The sequence below is a fragment of the Elephas maximus genome, chromosome 9 (assembly GCF_024166365.1).
Source record: "Elephas maximus indicus isolate mEleMax1 chromosome 9, mEleMax1 primary haplotype, whole genome shotgun sequence".
Taxonomy (NCBI): Eukaryota; Metazoa; Chordata; class Mammalia; order Proboscidea; family Elephantidae; genus Elephas; species Elephas maximus.
Genome location: NC_064827.1, coordinates 16,771,374 through 16,790,420, shown reverse-complemented (window position 1 = coordinate 16,790,420; position 19,047 = coordinate 16,771,374). Strand labels below are relative to the sequence as shown.

General features: G+C 39.9%; 1 protein-coding gene across 1 annotated transcript in view; it reads right to left on the bottom strand.

Moving 5' to 3' along the window:
• KDM4C (lysine demethylase 4C) overlaps nt 1–19,047 on the bottom strand; it is a 384,820-nt gene that overhangs the window by 114,658 nt on the left and 251,115 nt on the right. Inside the window, exon 17 of the mRNA XM_049896778.1 lies at nt 17,606–17,714. Coding sequence (XP_049752735.1) covers nt 17,606–17,714 — 109 coding nt within the window. The remainder of the gene's footprint in view (nt 1–17,605; nt 17,715–19,047) is intronic.

The following is a 19,047-nucleotide window of genomic DNA, read 5'->3' as shown; positions in this document are numbered from 1 at the left end:
GGACAACGTTCTATTGTGATCTGTAAGGTTTTCACTGGCTAATTTTCAGAAGTAGATCACCAGGCCTTTCCTCCTAGTCTGTCTTAGTCTGGAAGCACCACTGGAACCTGTCCACCATGGGTGACCCTTCTGGAATTTGAAATGCTGGTGGCATAGCTTCCAGCATCACAGCAGCACACAGAACTGTGAGGAAAAAAAAAAACTATGAAAAGACAAAACTCTATAGAACGGAAAAAGATCAGTGATTGCCAGAGGATGGCGGTGGGGTGGGGGCAGGGGGGATAAATAGGTAGAGCCCAGGGGATTTTTAGTGCAATGAAACTATTCTGTATGATACTCTAATGGTGGGTACATGACATTGTGCTTTTGCCAAAACCCACAAGACTGTACAACATGAAGGGTGAGACCTAATGTAAACTAGACTTTTGTTAAATAACAATGTATCAGTATTAGTTCATCGACTATAACAAATGTATCACATTAATGCAAAATCTTAATAAAGGAAACTGGGGGGGGGATGGTGTACATGGGAATTCAATACTTGCTACTCAATTTTTCCATAAACCTAAAATTTCTCTAAAAAATAGTCTATTAATTTAAAAAAAAAAGCAGTCACAAAACTACCATTAAAAGAAAGTTGACAATTTTATAAAGCATATTTATGTATATGTGTCTGAGTATGATAGGTCCATAGCATGATATCTAAGCACACCCTTAATTCTAACACATTTTGGCAAAATGCTGTATCGTTCCATGATTTCTCCACAGAAAAGTCGAGAGTCATTACTCCACTATGTTCACAGTGATCACTTCTGTAGGATGGCACAAAGCTAGAGAGAACTTTCACTTTGCATTTTATGCACTTGGATTTTTTTAATTTTGACAACAAATGCATGTTACTTTTGAAACTAAAACAACAGGTCTTTGAAAATAGAATTAAAAAATAAGGACCCAGGGTCTTTTTGATCTATACATTCAAATTCTAACCTCAAACAGACAAGTCAAAGTTCAATGGTACAATTTAACCTTATCTGCCTGGGAGATGCCCTGCACCTCATGTGTCTCGGGCTGATAACCTGAACTCAGAGCTCGGCCTGTCATTTTCTTGGAATGTGATCTCGGGGTGAAGCAGAATGCAATTAGGGATGAACAAGTCCTGCTTGCTGTTTTGCCTTTCCCAGTGCAGGTGGGCTGTCAACCCTCTGTGGGCACAGGAAGCTGAAGTTAAAAGGCTGTCATGCCTTATCTATGCAGAATGCATGTTGTGTTCTGTGCTATGGCTTGGGGGGAGGGTGTCCCCAAATCAGCATGTGGCAAGGAGCACAGATACAGCAATACTGTCGCAGACAGGACCAGGGACTCCATCATTCTGAGGCTATCACTGAGATAAATGGAGTTCTGAAATTAAATGGCGATTGCCCCTGTCAAATTGAGAAGCCTAAAAATGCACATATATTAGCTGCTGGGCCAGCCAGAAAAAGATGGATTTTCATGTTGCTGGCTCCTTCGTTTTCTAATTATGAGAAAGGATTCTTAGAGAAATGGCAGTAAGAGTTAGAAGTAGTTAAATTTTCTCGTTGATTTTATAAACATTTGGACCAATAATCTCCCTCTCAGTTCTAAGCTGACCTGCCAGCTAAAATATTCTGCAGTGCGCACACTGCTATTTGAAAAATATTTATGAACTGCTTTGAGAAATATAAGAAAGGGATAATCATCTCGGAAAGGCTTCTTCCTAGAGAAATTTTAAAGCACATTTCTGCAGTAGTACTGAGTTTTTGCCTTTTTTTTTTTTTACTGGGTATCATAAAAGAAGTAATAACAAAAACATAGCCCCTCAATTCGTTACAAAAAAACAACTTCACGATATTGTGATATTTGAAATGGTACATATTAAGAATAATGTCTCATGACTCATATATTTCATTTTGTTGTGAGCTATGAATAATTTGGAATTCTACATTAACAATACAACAGTAACAAATGAAAACTTTTATGTTTTTTGCAGATGTTGATTGCTCTTTCTAAAACTAACTCAGAATAATTTTACAATGTCTCAAAAAATAACACTCTTGATATTTGGTAGATTATCTTATTTGTTGTAAAAAAAAATTTTTTTTTTTTTTAGAAATTATTTACCTACATTATATCCTGACATTAAAAAAAAAATCCCTACTACATCTCTCTGTTTTTAAAAAAAAAAAAAAAGCCTTAGAAAAATGCCTTAATCTAGTCCTTCCCTTCTGGCTTCCAAAACTACTGAGAGAACAAACAGCCTCCTTGGAAGTTCTTATCTAAATCCCTCCAGAATGTAAGTCCCATGGCAGAGGTGAGTCTGTCGATCGTGTACAACCCTGTCAACTTGCACCAAGCACTATGTCCATGTGGATAAATGAATGAAAAAAAGAAATGTTCTTTATGCCACAACTTTCCTCAAAACTTTCAGAATGAGGACAAGCTGGATTCCTCAACTGATGCTATAAAGTCGGGTTTTATTACATTTTAAATACATTTTCTGTGGGAGAAACCCTTCTAAGTAAATACCCACGATAATAAAGCACGCTGTTACTCCTTTGTTGCCCCAAAATGGACAGCTATCACATTTCAGGCTGTGATGTCACTAAGGCTCAGAAAAGACAGCTGAAAAGCTCTGTGGGTCACAATTTGTTGAGTTTTTGTTTTTTTTTAAACAACACTGACTGAATTATTACATTTCATACGACTTAAGAGTTTTTAGAATTAAATATGGGTCAACAATCACTGAACACATGACAAGTGACACTTGCTGAAATAAATCAGACCAAATGGCCGGCATTTTAGAAGCTGCTTTTTTTTTTTTTATGACACTACCACCACTTTTGTAAATAAAAAATGAGAATTAAACTTTCAGAGTAAAATATCTCACCAGACTAGACTGCGAATTTGGACACAGCCAGTTTATCACTGTAAAATCAGACAAGGCTCCATCCACTTTGGTCAGGAAGTTCATTAGTCTACTAAAATGATACCTTTGCCAGGATGGCATGACTCCTTTTCCTGGAAAATACCTGCTATCTAGTGAAGACTTCAAAACAACATTCTTTCTGCTTGTCTGAAACAAATGAATGTTAAAAATTAATTAATGAGGTTTTTAATCAACTATAAGCTCTAGGGAAAAAAAATTTTGACGATTTTATTTGTAATGAAAAGTGGCCAATCAGTGAAATATCAAATTCACCTGTACCCTTGGGTCAATGTATTTAAGTTCTTAGAGATACGAGAAATAAAAATCAAATGAGCAGTAGTTGTTCTTGTTGTTAGGTGCCGTCAGGTCTGTTCTGACTCATAGTGACCCTATGTACAACAGAATGAAATGCCGCCCTGTCCTGCGCCATCCTCACAATCATTGTTACGCTTGAGTCCACTGTTGCAGCCACTGTGTCAATCCATCTCCTTGAGGGTCTTCCTCTTTTTCACTGACCCTCTATTTTACCAAGCACGACGTCCTTCTCCAGGGACTGGTCCCTCCTAAGTCCAAAGTATGTGAGACGAAGTTTCACCATCCTTGCTTCCAAGTAGCATTCTGGCTGTAATGAGCCATTAGAGCCTGAAATTTGAGGCCATACCTTCTCTCCTCAAAATGGCATTTATCAGAAGAATCTACTCTAGAATATTTCTAAGTGTAACATGATAAATAAAACTTTAATACCTCACAAAACTTTAAAAGAGCATAGGCAGGAAGAATCAAATTTTTTACTGGAAATTAATAAGCCTTTATGTCAACAGAGCATTCTATAGATTGAATGTTAATAAAGTAAATGATGAAAGAATTAATAAATTATATAAAACACAAGTAAAACCAATTGTTTAATTATCATAATCTCTTGAAAAACAGTTTCTACATGAGAGGTATTATACAAAGTAATCTTCTAATTACACCCACAAAAAAGCAAAATATTTTGTTTCTAAAGAAAGCTGGAATACATTTTATACTCCCAACAGTAAAAATTCACAATTTAAAATTTTATCATAAAGGCAATTTTGTTTCAGAAAACCAGTGAAATGAAAATTTTAAACTGAAGTTAAAACTAGAAGGGACTCTGAAATGAATCTTTTTTCACAGGTTTGTGAAAACTCCCACGTGGCTCTCATTACAGACCACCGTTCATATGTGCAACACGTCCTGACCACGGCATGCTGGGTAGGCCATGTTTTACAGGCTGTGGGACACATCCAGCTTTCTGGAGAATACTGGACTTTCTTTCTTGCGCTTCTATTTGCAAATCAAACTACAGGCAGCCCCTGGATTACAGACAAATTCCAGCCCTAAGTCTGTCTTTAAGTAGCGTTTGCACAGAAGTCGTAACAGTTAGGTATGGTTCGTATCTAGCACGGGTTAGTCAAATGTTTCTCTTAGTATATAGTGTAACTTTCTATGCAAAGAAAACATCAAAGAAACACTTCCAGATACACTGAAACATCTTTAACATGATACTACAGTAATAATGATATTTTGATGCATGTCACAGAGTAGCACCCATTTGTTATTATGAACCATTGTATATACCCTTAATTTTTAATGTAATAGGCTTTACTGGAGTTAGTTTGTAACTATAGGTTGTAAGCAAGCAGGACATTCGTAACCCAGGGACTGCCTACATTTGTTTCTATTTTAGATTATTGCATTTATTTGCTCTAAGAACAAACATAAATGAAAGCTTACTTGAGAGTGATACTTCAAAAAGAGTATAGAGGAGTAAATACGGTATTACCAAAAATCAAATTCTTACTCTGAAAAAGAACAGCTGTTCACTGTCTTCTAATTATTGGCCAGCAATAGTAACAGAACATCACACACATACCCCCGGCTCCTATCAACCTAGTAACAATCTGTCAAATAGTTACATACCCACACATGGAGGGGTTCTGGAGCTCTAGGCCATCTCTCTCCTGAGCCACATCAGATGCAGTACCCAACCCCTTGCCATCAGGTCAATTCCCACTCACAGAGATGCCACAGGACAGATTACGGCTTCCAAAGCTATAAATCTTTACGGAAGCAGGCTGCTACATCTTTCTCCCATGGAGCAGCTGGTGGGTTCGAACCGCCAACCTTTCAGTTAGCAGCTGTGTTTAACCACTGTGCCACCAGGGCTCCTTAAATGTAGGACAAGGACCTGAAATTAAGTTTGCCCAAAGGCATGGCATAAGCATTCACCCAGGTGCATGTCCCAGAGCCCAAACTCATTTCTTCCTCCATCCCTGGGCAGACGCCAGCTCTGTGTCTGATCAGTTCACGTCTCTCCATCCCGTGTGCTTGCTAGCTTGTTCTAACCTGATTATGCTTCTTGTCCTAAGACTATGACAGACTAGGAAGAAAGGCTGATGACCTACTTCTGAAAACCAGCCAATGAAAACCCTATGGATCACAGTGATCCAATCCACAATCCATAGTGCGGACGGCACGAAGGGTCACCATGAGCCGGGGACAACTCGATGGTAGCTAACAACAACCTACTCCCTCAAATATGTCTTCTCCACTAGAGGCAGAGCACCCTCCTGAAATACAAATCTGACCCACAATGACATTTCTTAACAGGCATTAAAGGTTCTCCAGTGTATTCTGGATAAAGTCCAAAGCTTTCTAGGACAGCACTGTCCAATAGAAATACAATGAAAGCCACAAATGCAGTTCTAGAAGCCACATGAAAAAACTTGAACAGAAACGGGTGAAATTAATTCTAATAATATTTTTTATTTAACCCAACATATTCAAAATAATACCATTTTGACACGGAACTGACATAAAAATTATCAATGAGGTATTTTACATTCTTGTTTTTCACACTAAGTCACTAGATCTGTTGCTTGTTTGTCCTTATAACACGTCTCAATTTGGACTCCGAATTTTCGAGGCTGGTTGAAATGTAAAAAATGTGATCCTACCAAAACTAAGTTGTATTTAACGTGTATCCTCAGTTTTTTAAATTTAGCTTATTTAAAATTAAATAAAATCTAAAATTCAGCTCCTTAGTCACACTTGCCACATCCCAAACGCTCACTAGCATATGTGACCAGTGACCACCACACTGGACGGCAGGGTTCCAGAACACCTGGGGCCCCTTTCACTTCTCCAGGCTCACCTGTCGCATACCTCATGCCCCAGCTGTACTGGAACTGCCTTTCCCAGATCTACAATGCGCTCTCCCTTCCAGGCCACTGAGCATCCGCCACTAGCTCATCTCCTCCCTCAGGTCTCCAGTCCAGCATTATTGGCCACTGCCTCTTCCAGGAAGTATTCCTTCATCCTCCAGGCCCCCAATTTAGTGATGGCCTTCACTGCATGTGGGGTTTTTACCGTAATAAAACTTTTCGTACTGCTTTGTAAAAAAAAAAAAAAAAAAAAAAAGTCCTGTTTAATTCTTGGGACCTTCCATTAGTCTGTGTCACTGATGTTAGTTGCCCAGATCCCGACTCACAGCGACCTCATGTGTGCAGAGTACAACTGCTTGATAGGGTTTTCAAGGCTATGACCTTTTGGAAGCAAATCGCCAGGCCTTACTTCTGAGATGCCTCAGGGTAGGCCAACTTTTTGGCTAGTATTCAAGTGCTTAACCCTTTGTGCCAGCTAGGGACTCCTTCAATGATTCGGTAATAACCAAACGAACCCATTGACATCAAATGGATTCTGACTCAGTGACCCTATAGGACAGAGCAGAACTGCCCCATAAGGTTTCCAAGGAGTGGCTGGTAGATTCAAACTGCCGACCTTTTGATAAGCAGCCGAGTCCTTAACCACCACATTGCTAGGCCTCCTGTGCGGTAATGTTGATGTTGTTAAGTGCCGTTGAGTCGGTTCTGAGGCATAGAGATCCTCTGCACAACAGAATGAAACACTGCCTGGTCTTGCACCATCCTCACAATCATTGTGATGCTCAAGCCCACTGTTGCAACCACTGTGTCCTTTGGTAACAGGTATCCATAAAAGCAGAAATCAAGTGTCTCTGCACCTAAACATACAACAAATTAGAGACCACCCAGGAATGTTGCTCCAATCTTATATTCATGTACGCTGTTCCTGACTGGCCAGAAGACAGCTTACAGTGTCATGCTGTAAGCGGCCACATCACTGGACGTAGGCACTGGCTCTGCTCTTTGCTCTCATAGTCTCTGAAAAGGATGGTGACAGTCAAAATAGTTGCTTCTGCGATCTGTAACATGTCACAATGTTGAAACAGCAACAATGGTATTCACAGTCAAGTAATATTTCGAGTTGATTTCAATTTAACTTAAAACCGACAATTTACTAAAATCACACTATCAAGGAATTAATACATATTTATACCATCTGATTCCCAAAATCATCTTCTATATGTACCAAGTTTCTGATACCTTCATTTACAATAGAAAGGTGGGAAATTGTAATTTTGGTGAAGATTATTTCATTTCCATAAATATATTCATGAATGTAATAACATGATCTAGAGTCTTAAGAAATTAAACTGTATTTACATAAAATTTTAATTTATATAAAAATTTAGTAAGTATATATTACTTTTAAAATAAGAAGTAAAACAAATTTGTTTTCTAAACAGACCAATGAAGTCTATCCCTTCTCAAAGTGGAAAAAAATGAAAAGGTGAAAAGCATTGTTTTCCCTGTATCAAAAACAGGAACAGCTACTCCACGGGACTTCTGGGTTAAAAGGGAAGCCTGAACACACAAATCTAATTTCACCTCTTCCATAAATTCCCTAAAAATAGCAATGGAATTCTTTTAAAAAGCATAAACCCAAAAAAAAAAAAAAAACCCAAAGGACAGGGAAAACAGGAGGGGAAAAGCAAAGAAAAAATTGGAAGCAATCAAGGCTTGACTTAGCAAGAGCTGAAAAAGCTGAACCTTAAGATGGCAAAGTGAAAGGTTGCATTATAGGGTGACAAATACTATCATTCATTTTTTAGAAAATGCCTGCCAAATACCCAACTCAAAACGACGACAGTTTGACTGACAGTTTGACAGTTGGTCATTCTTTCAAGTAAAAATGGTGCTTCGTGAAAAAACGCAGCTAGCTAGTTCAGCTTGCAACTCAAACTATCTCAATAGTGCTTCTCAAGGCGACGATCTGTCAGTATTCAACAGACATGCTTTTTGCGTTCTTCCTATTGTCATGTAGAATACTAAGAAGACGTATGCTCAGGGGTCCTGACTGAATAAGATTAATAATTTTACTACCTCATCTCCGACCTCTTAAGTGGAACCGCAAGGGTGTGGCACCGAAGAATACCACGAAGATGGGTGCAGGCTGGTGCCGCTGCTTTGGGATAAGGTGCCAGCAGTTTTTCAGGGTGGGCTGGAGCAGGCAAGCACATGTTCCCGAGAGCTAATGAATTTTCAGGAATTCTGAGAGCTGGCTGAAGTCACATTGGTAGTTTGAAACCGGCCATAGTAAGAGTGTTTCCACCCATGAAATCTGCAAAGCTACAAATCAGGGCTTGGGTGTTTTGTTGGGTTTTTTTTTCCCCTCTTTTCCAGAGAGCTCCTTGTTAAAGTTTACCAGCATACCACTGGCTTGACCCACTGCTACATCTGCCTCATCAGTATTAAATTAAGAGTAAATTCAAAAGTACAAAGTTAAGAGTATGAACTTGAAAACAGGGTCTATGGACCACACTTTGAGAAACACTACTCCAGCCCAAACACTGATGTGGAAGACAGGGGGCCACAGAGGCAAAGTGACCTGCCCAAGATAATACAGTAGAGCCTGGATTCTTCTGACTGCTGGTCCTGAGCTTTGAGAAGACCCCCGTGCCTCTTAACAGGTTGTCTAATTCATTTCAGCTACAAGAAGATGGAGAGAAAATCTAGAATACAGGAGAAGGGTATGCTGTAAACAACGGTTCTCACGAGCCCAAACTCTGCAGACTCCCAGCTGTGCCTCGCAAGGCAATGAAGGCTCTAGATTAGTGTTGAGCAAAACTATCCTGAACTAGACGAGAACACTTTTGACGATGCAATGGCCAGGCGCAAAATGAGCCATGATGCCTATGTTTCTGGACTCCTGTCCAGAGCAGCAACCTATTTATCTTACGGTTTGTGGCAAGAAGGTAAAAGCTCAATATGTGTAAAAGAGCCCCTCTATACTCCTTTCCACAGTGATGAGAAAATGCTTGTGTTTAATGGGACTCCTTCAAAAGAGAGCTCCTGTAGTTCACGAGCTGGATGTTCTGTATGCCCAGGCTGTCTGATATATTTAAATTCTTCTCAGCATTGGGAAAACAAGAAAGAAAACCACTATGGTGGTAACATCGAGCACCGCAAACATTCACTGAATGCCTACTAAATGCCAGGTCCTTTGTTTTCTGTTTCATCCTCACAACAATCCCAGTTTCCAGATGAGGTCCAGAGAGGTTAATGTGCTCGGCCAAGGTCACCCAGTTGTTAAGTGGAGGCCCCAGGACTCAAAGGATCTGAGTCCAGAGACTGAACACTCGATCTCAATGTGACCGATGCTTCCTACAACTAAACAACCCAGAGAGTACCAGAGATGAGTGCTGGCAACCTTTGATGCCCAGATCAATAAATCCAAACTGTGGCTGGCAAAAACCTGCTGCTGCCTGTATCTAACCATGAGTTCATCTCTGCCAATGGTATCACTAAGCTGTGGGGCCACGTCTAAAATGTACCGTAGTGGCTTATTTTAAATTACTTACAAGTATGAAAAGGTTCTCATGTTAAACAAAAAGCCTTTTATAACTTTTGTTGTTGTTGTTGATTTTTTAAAACACTCTTCTGAGGGAATAAATAGGCTAATATATACTAAAATACGGAACAAAGAAAAGTGACTGTAATTCCTGAGCCCTAGGAAAACAAAGAATAATGAATTCACTGTTTTACAATAATTATTGAACCTTTCTCAAACGATTTACTCTCTGCTTTCAATCACTGTTGACCTAGCGAAGCACTACGAATTGTTTAGCGCCGTCTAGAAATTGCCTCAGCTGGGCTGGTGTTTGATGAGGTGGTTCCAGTCAGCACTGAAGACCCAAACCCGGACCCCTGCTCACTCACTCAGCTAAAAGAACCACGGGTCATCACCACTGATACAGACAAGGTCAAAAAAAATGGGAGGACAATTCAACAATGCAACCTGAAAAATAAGATTACTGCCTCACAATATTCTTTAATCATGACTTATCCAAAGCTTTACTCGTCTATCTAGTAATGTTTTTAAAAATTAGTCCTCGGGGAAAAAAAAAAAGGGTTCAAAACTGATCATTTTAAGGCTCCAATCAATATCCTTTTGCCTCACAGTTCTTTCTCACAGCAGATAAAGAAAAATCCATAGTAACAAGATAACATTTCACACATTTACACATTTTCTCCTACAGATGTCTACAGCCTTCGGAAAGTCTATTATCTGTAGTCATGCCCATCTGACATTTTCCATTTTACTCAAAAGATTTTACAGTTTGGTATTAGAGCAATATACAAATGTGACAGCCTGCAGTAGAAGCTGGTCCCGGCAGCAAATCATTCTGGCAGTTAAGGGTTATACAGCTACTAGTGCACACTTTTTATATTACATTTAGTTTAAAAACAGACAAAAAAAAACCCTTACAAAACTGGGGTCATGTTATATTGAAACCCTGACATTATCTTTGTGATATTGTAAAATTTTATACTGGACTTATGAAATAACAGGACAGAACCTAAACACCGAATCTGCTGAAGTCAAGTCAATACTGACTCATGGCAACACCACGTGCTCCATAGGATCTTCTTGGCTGTAAATCTTTATGGAAGCAGATTGCCAGGCCTTTCTCCCATGGTGCCACTAGGTGCGTTCAGACTGCCGGCCCTTAGGTTAGTAGCCGATCCCATTCCACTTGTACCATCCAGGGACTTGGATAACAGGACACCAAGCCACAACAACCAAACCCAGACCTTTTACCGTGGAGTTGACTCCGACTCATAGCTACCCTATAGGACAGAGCAGAACTGCCCAGTAGGGTTTCCAAGGAGCACCTGGTGGATTCCAACTGCCAACCTTTTGGTTAGCAGCTGATCTCTTAACTACACCGCGCACCATACCACAATTATGTCATTTGTATTGCTTATGCCTTCCTCAGTAATTCATTATTCAAAGCAAATTTTTCCTCAATTATTTTTAACCAATAAATTTGCTCATCGATGTCAATGTTTACTATTCTCTTAGAATTTGTCTTTAAAAATAACTGAGCAGGTGAATAAATCAGTCCGAGTTAATGAGTTAATGCTGGACATGATGATTTTTTTGATTGCGTGTACTATGCCACTTTTTCTGTAAAAGTGATGACAGATAATATACCTTCATGTTTCCCAAAATGCATAACAGAGGCCCCAACAAATACAACACTGGTTCCCCCAGAAAAGAAAGCGAAGCTGCTCATGAACGCTCCTGTACCACTGACTAAATGAGACTCAGAGTGATCTTCCAGCAGAGGAGCCAAACCCATCCCTATTGCTCAGTAATCCTGTTTTTAGTATTCAGTACATCTAATCACATGAGCCAGTCAGCAAGAGAACAAGCGCCTTTCTTGTAAGAAATAGGAAGCCTGACTGTATTTTTTTCCCCTTGATTCAACTCTTCAGATGGAACACCACAGTGAAGCCATTCTATTTTCAGAATTGATGTACCTTTCAAAACTATAATCTTTGGTTTTCAAGTTCACTATTATTTGCCTTCAGGTACACATTTTAAAGTGCACAGAGCCTTCTGAGCAGGATAGCATGGTCTTAGACAGACACTGAGAGGCTTGTAGCACAGCCATCACTGCAGTGTAAATTCCTTTTCAAATAACGTTCTTCACTCAGAGAACACTTGAGCCTTTACTGGGTCCACTTGTTAAATACAAATCAGAGGTCATCAAATGCCTGGGGCCAACATCAGCCATTCCAAAATTAATTTCTCCCTCAATTTGGCTGCAGAAATAGAATTTCTAATGTAGAAATCACAGCAAGTCCTGGGGACATGGGAACCAAAGGCAGTGTGCGGCGGGCCTGAGAACAGACGCTATCTGGGGCCACTGAACGATGCCAAGTTTTCTACGCAATGACATCAACCAAGAGTGGCACCATTTGCATTAAGAAACGCAATACTGAAACATTCCCACAGCACTCCGATTTGGAAAGCTCCTCTCTAAGTGGAAGGGTGTTTAAAACAAATAGTGGAATTAAGGGTCTGCTGTTATTTTCCAAGATGTCTTAACAATCCACTTGCCTTGCTGTTTGTTTTATTTACAAAAAACCCACAGATCTTTAACCTTCAGAAAGTGATCAACGCATGCAATAAACATTACTATAAATGTCACAGAATTAATATAATGTAAATTACGTGACAAATACCAGAAATTTATGCTTTTTTATTCCTCTGGATGGGTTTTGAAAATGTTCTTCCCTTAAATTTTATAATTTAATCATGAGTTATCTGCAGACTTTTTGTTGATACTGTTTCCTTCTTTCTGGGTGATAATACTATATAGGTAGTCCCCAGCTTGCGACACGGTTTTGTTCCAACTACTCCATCATAAGTTGGTTCTGACTTAAGTCAAAATATCTTTTTTTTTTTTTAAGTTTTCATTATTGCCTTTTATTATCGATATCTTTATAAATCCAATCTTTGTCTTTGAACATCTGCGAGTGACCATCTGAGAATGATAACATCAGCAAATTACATGCTGCAACGCCGTATGTAGTACACATTACTAACGATAAGATGTACCAAAAACACAATGGTGTAAATGTGGCTTGTCTGAACTTGAATACGTCTTAAGTCAGGCACTGTCTGTACAAGCACTGTCTGTCCTCTCCAAACGTCTGTCCTTAATTCTTCTTTCTGTTAATGTTTACCTGTATTTTTTTTTTTTTTTTGGTCTATTACAAAAAAATAAAAACATGGCATTCTAACTTAATCTATGTTTTGTAGCTTCCTACTTCCTTTTTTTGCTGTGTTTCCATCCTTACCAATTTGACTCCTCTTCCAGAGATTCAGTGGTGCCCCTGGCTAATCAACCATGCCAACAGAGGAAATAAGACAGAAAGAAAAAGAAAAGGAAATAATTCTGAATGAATCCCCAAATCTGCACTCAAAAACCTGTTGCCATCCAGTCGATTCCAACTCACAGTGACTATAGCACAGAGGAGAACTGCCCCATAGGGTTTCCAGGGAGCGGCTGGTGGATTCGAAGAACTGCTGGTCTTCTGGTTAGCGACCAATCTGCATTATGTGGGGACAATTCTTTTCTCATTGTCCTTAGGCGTACCTGTCACCTGTGACTTTGAACAAGTCCCTACACTGGCTATCCCTGAGCACACTTGGGGTGGGCCAGATCCTTCAAGTAGAGAAGCAAACGTCCACAGCATCCGCCCCGTTCTTCTGCTCACCAGCTGCCAATGCTCTGGTATTCTCTGGATGATGGGAGAAGGTGTTGGAGAACATGGGAAAGAAGTTGGGAATAACAGGACTTGCTACAGGATAATATTCCCATAGTGAAAAGCCATTCAGAAGCAAAGGAATTTACTCCAAATGAGTTGGTACAAAAAACACTAAGCAATTCAGAATCTGCATGTTTAATCACCATGTTTAAGCCCATAGAGAAAGTGATTCTCCCCTTTGAACAGGCCTACTCTTAGCCCCATTCAAGAAGCCCTGGTGGGGCAGTGGGTAAGCACTGAGCTGCTAAGTAAAAGGTTGGTGGTTCAAATCCACCAGCCGCCATGCCAAAGAAAGATGGGGCAGTCTGCTTCCAACTCACAGCAACCATAGAAATTACAGCCTTGTAAATCTGATGGGACAGCTCTACTTTGTCCTAAAGGGTCACTATGAGTCAGAATCGAGTCGATGGCATGATTTTATTCTGATTTTGGTTTTTTTTTTTTTTTCCTTTTGGTTTTTTAAGCCCCATTCAAGTAACTGTCAGGCATTTCTTTTCTATAACAAGATGACTTGTGCTTTTAGATGGCAATCTGCAGCACCTTTTATACTGGGATCAGCAATTACCTCACTAAGAAACCCGAGATGGGTACTCTACACAAAAGCTCCATATTGTTAAAGAAAGAAAGGGAAAAAAAGAAAGGCAGAAATCATTGTAGATAATGTTGTTTAGTTTAAAAATCATTAATGTATTATTGAAGTAGTGAAAATTATCAGCTACAGAAATTAAAAGAAAACAGTGTGTCTGGAAAATAAGTCACATGTCATCATCGGTGGTCATTTTATTGTGTGATGACTAGAGGCCACACCTGTGATGTTATCAAACAAGGTGGGTGGAGGAGCTAAAGGTCCTTCAAAAAGTGCACGCCATTTTAGGCTCAGAATAATCCACTAAAGGGAACTGAAAGGGTTGTTCGCCATTTGCTGTCTTTTTTCCCTTAACTGGTCATTATACGTTAAGAGTCAAAATCTGCTAAAGTAAACAAATTTTCTACATTCTTCACAAAAAAAATTTTGCAGAGGTGCTGTTCAAAAGCTGCAGGTTGAATGAATAAATAAAAGGCTAACAGCAGTGTTACCAAAATATTCAAATGCTGCTGCATAAATTCCAGTATTCTATATCCTGGAAAGACCACTAATAATAATGTTTGTTTGTTGTTGTTTGTTTGTTTAACAGAAAGCTTCCATACTTTGGAAGCTATTTTAAACTCATGTTTACCACGAGTCATTCTTGAAGCCTCCTGCAGTCACTAGCTGTTACTAGTGTTGCTTATTACTTATACAGAAAAACACTAACTTGCTCCAAGGGAAAGCAGCTCTTTTTATACGACTAAATGAAAAAACGGAACTAAAAAATTGCCCTCTGGAATTCAGTACTTTGAATGCACTGCAGCAGCACAGAACACCCCAGCGTGCAACACATACACGCACCTGCCAGTACCCCAGCAGGCAACACACACACACCTGCCCCAGTGTGGACAGGGCTCGGATTCGCCTCTTGGCTAAGGGAGTTGGCTTAAAGGCAAGGTGTGAGGAGAATGTGGTGCGGCGGCACCACCTAGTGGGCACGGGGGAGAGGCTCAGTGTCCCCTTGCTGCTGCTTTGGGGACGAACAACTTGTCCTACATCCATCACTTCAGTTTCAATACCCGATTGAGCACAGGGTCCAAGGTCAGAACTCTCAGCCAACAAGACAAGTGCCATATGAGTATCTCAGAAGCTCTACAAAGTCCCGCTAGGCTCTATAACCAAATCGCACATTCCCTGTGATGCAAGTAAGAAAATCGATGCCTTGCTTGAGAGTACCGTCACATACAGTAGACACACACATGCAGCACATCTAAGTCTGCACAGCGGTACACACTTTATGAATTTACCACCATTACTCTGATGACTAACGTGCACCTGACCCAAGCCATGGCATTTCCAATTGCCTCATATGCGTGCAAAAGCTGGGCAATGGATAAGGATGACCAAAGAGCTGATGCATCTGAATTACGGCGCTGGCGAAGCATATTAAATGCGCCATCGACTGCCAGAGGAACAAACAAATCTACCTTGGAAGAACGGCTCCAAAGGGCTTTTAAGGCTGTGACCTTTTGGAAGTAGATCACCAGGCCTTTCCTCTGAGGCACTCTGTGTGGGTTCGAACTGCCAGCCTTTCAATTACCAGTCAAGTGCTTAACCGTTTGCACCACCCAGGGATGAATAAGCTTTAAGCCTGTTGCCTCGAGTCAATTCCGACTCATAGCGACCCTACAGGGCAGAGCAGAACTTCCCCGTAGGGTTTCCAAGGAGTGCCTGGTGGATTTGAGCTATGACGTTTTGGTTAGCAGCCAAGCTCTTAACCACTGCATCACTAGGGCTCCAAATAGACTTCAGATGGTCTTAAATTCAGTCAAGGCAGATTCTTTGAAAGGTACCAACTGATTCGGGATGGAAAGCATAAGAAATACGTGATGTACACAAATAAGAAGAAGCACAGTATGGTGAAGAAAACTTACCATTTCACCATTTTCAAATGCAATCACCAGATTTTTAGACACAAGTATACTTCTGGAATGGGGTTGCAGTAAGTACCCCATGTCATCCTTCCCCGCTTTCTCTCCGAAACCCTTTGAGACTGGTGCCGGTAGCATTAAATCACGAAGGAAGCATCCACAGAGTAGGACCGCCGAAACACAGCTTCTTAAGCAGAAGCATTCTGAGGGGCACTACACTGTGAGTGGAAGTTATCCCTCAGGAGGTTACTTAAAAGGGTAATGTCTGAATGTGTACCAATACATATTACTTTTACAATCAGAAAAAAATTAAAACGTTATACATTTGTTAGTATTTCTCAACATGTTTTGGGCAGCCTGGCTTGCAGTCCTAATTCTCGCATATTTTTTTTGTTGTTGTTTTTGAATCTGTGGCCAGGGTATAAGATTTCAAGTTTTCTCGGGGAAGTCCAAGAGCTGAACAATTTTACTCTCTTCTCAACTCTGCTGAGACTCACTGTGACTTTTCGATGGCAACCATCCATTCACTTCCATCTTAGTTCACAAAACCTCAACTACCACGTCCTGAGCTTCCTGCTCCCACCATTCCTACCAGCCAACAGCAACCACCAGGTCCACGAAAGGGCCACACGCTTTCTCGCAAAGTGAAACTCTTGATGGAACTATGAGGAGGAATGACAGTGTTCATTGTTCACTTGTCTGAAAACAAAAGACAGTTGGCTGGATTGAGTTGCTGAGAGAGGCCCCCAAACAGCTCACCCAGCTCCCCGCTTTGTGGGTAAGACCAGTAACAAAACAAGCAATAGTCGGGGAGACAGAGTTGTAGCTACAGTGCCTGAAATGTTCCACAGTGGAAGGACATTAAGTTAAAAATGGAAAGGACTGAAGACATTCCAGAGCATGAAGTCCACCATAAGACATGCTCCGGTATTTTAAGGTCATGGAGTTTAACTTTAGGGAAAATTCTCATTAAACAGAAATGTAAGGGCCTAAACTAATGATCTGTTGGCTCATAATTTAACAGAACTACAAGGTAACTTCAATGTGAAGGACATTAAAGACCCATCTTTTCAGTTAGAAACACAAAGAGAACCAGTAGGAAGAATTTTATAAAAGTTTCTATGCAGGTCAGAAGATAATCAGCCGAAGAGTTTGGAAAATAAAATGACTTGTATCTATTCATATGTGAGAAAATCCCTCTGTAATAAAAGTTTTTGTATTCTCTGCAAATCCCTTAGTGGTGAAGAGAAAGTGGAATTAGGTTAGATACATTTTGTCAAGTAAGGCCAACCAAGAAGAGGCAAGGGAAAGAAAAACCAAACAATTCAAATAGAGTTGAGAGCCTGGGTCTCTTGCTGATAAATCTTTCTAGATATCCTTTAGTTTGAAAGTTCACGTTAATTCAGGCACTGTTATTAATCCTCCGCCTCACTGCACACAGAATTTAAGGAAGCATATATACACAGACTTACAACCTAATCAGAGAAAGAATACATATGGGGAAGTAAATTTAGGCTAAAGGCAAATAAGGGTGGAATAATAACAAGAAGCTGGGGTAAAATTACCTTTCGAACATGTACACTGATAATAGAAAAAATGCAGAACTTGAAACTGACTCTAATTTATGAGGTAAAAAAGAAGCTTTGCCACTCACCAATTTTAGCCTCTGTAAAGGGATTCTGCCTACATCTATCTGTGTCCTTTCTGGGACATTAGTGAATCGAACTTCTGGGACCGCGACAGCGCACATGACATGAGCCCACCTACAGAAAAGGAAACATTAAAGGTCAACAAACGTCCCCTACACTTGCAGACCCTCGTACTTCAAACTAGTGATGTCGATTCTCGCAGACGGAAAACACACAGATGAGAAAGAAAGCCAAAGGCCTAAATTCATGGCAAACAGACTTTTTGGACCTTAAACCTCCTGGATGATACCCGGATGAACTCAATACCACACATGCCCACACCTGACATGAAGAACTAGGTTACGACCAAGGACTCAATCCTCTTAATATACATATATTTTTCTATATTGATCTATAAAACACTGAAATATTTTTTCACTTACAGAAATATACAGTGCTTAATATAACTATGCTAATCATTATATGGCAAAAGACTAAGTAATAACAGGGCATAGCATATAGCTTTTTTTCCATAATATATATGTCATAAAGCAAGCTAGTTCAAGTGGCAAAAAATATTTTAGAGAGATTCAGATTGACCATATTTTTAATTAGATTGTTTTTCATTGTAATCTTATCATTATCAAAAAACTCAAAGATAGGGACAAATGAAACTTAACTTGTTCCCTCATTTCCTACTTTAAAACCTAACATCTCCTTGCAAATTCTGAAATGCTCCAGAAAAGTGAGAGCTCCCCCAATAACACTATCAAGTTTTTCATAAAGGTTATCCCCCAAATATAGACACTCATGAGGTTTAATGAGATCTTGAAAAAATATCAAATCTCACAACTTTTTTTTAAGATGAAGTATATCCGTTTCATTGAAAACCCATAAAACTCCATCCTGCTCTTAAGGATGACAGGAAGAGAGGTCAACGCAAGCATCAAACCCATCAGGGCATTCTTATATACATAAACTAATGCCATAATGCTATAAAAATTTTTTTTTTTATAGCATTATGGCATTAGTTTATGTATATAAGATAGGGGACACTATTTCTTTTGGTTCCAGTCCAAGGGTAGGACAAGAACTTCTGACCACCTCTGTCTTTACAGTAACCCACCGACAGCATCTGAGTCTGCAAAACCTGAGCAACATGCCAGAACCAGTCAACACTTTTAATGTGACGCCAGTCGTATCAACTGGGGAAGAATGAAAAGCTAAAGCTAAGCAAAAATAGTTTCTTAGACTAAACCTTACCAACGTAGAAATGATACATGCCTTTATACTTCCTGGTAAAGAATCAGAACTGTGCATAGATACATAATCATACTAACTCATTGGTTACAATGTACCAGGGATCCTACCTCCAATGCTCCCAGAGCCAGGCAGGGTGTAAGCGGGTAGGTGTATACTGGCAAGTCCTGTCATTTGAGGGGTCTTGGCCTCCTTTAGGCCAGATTCT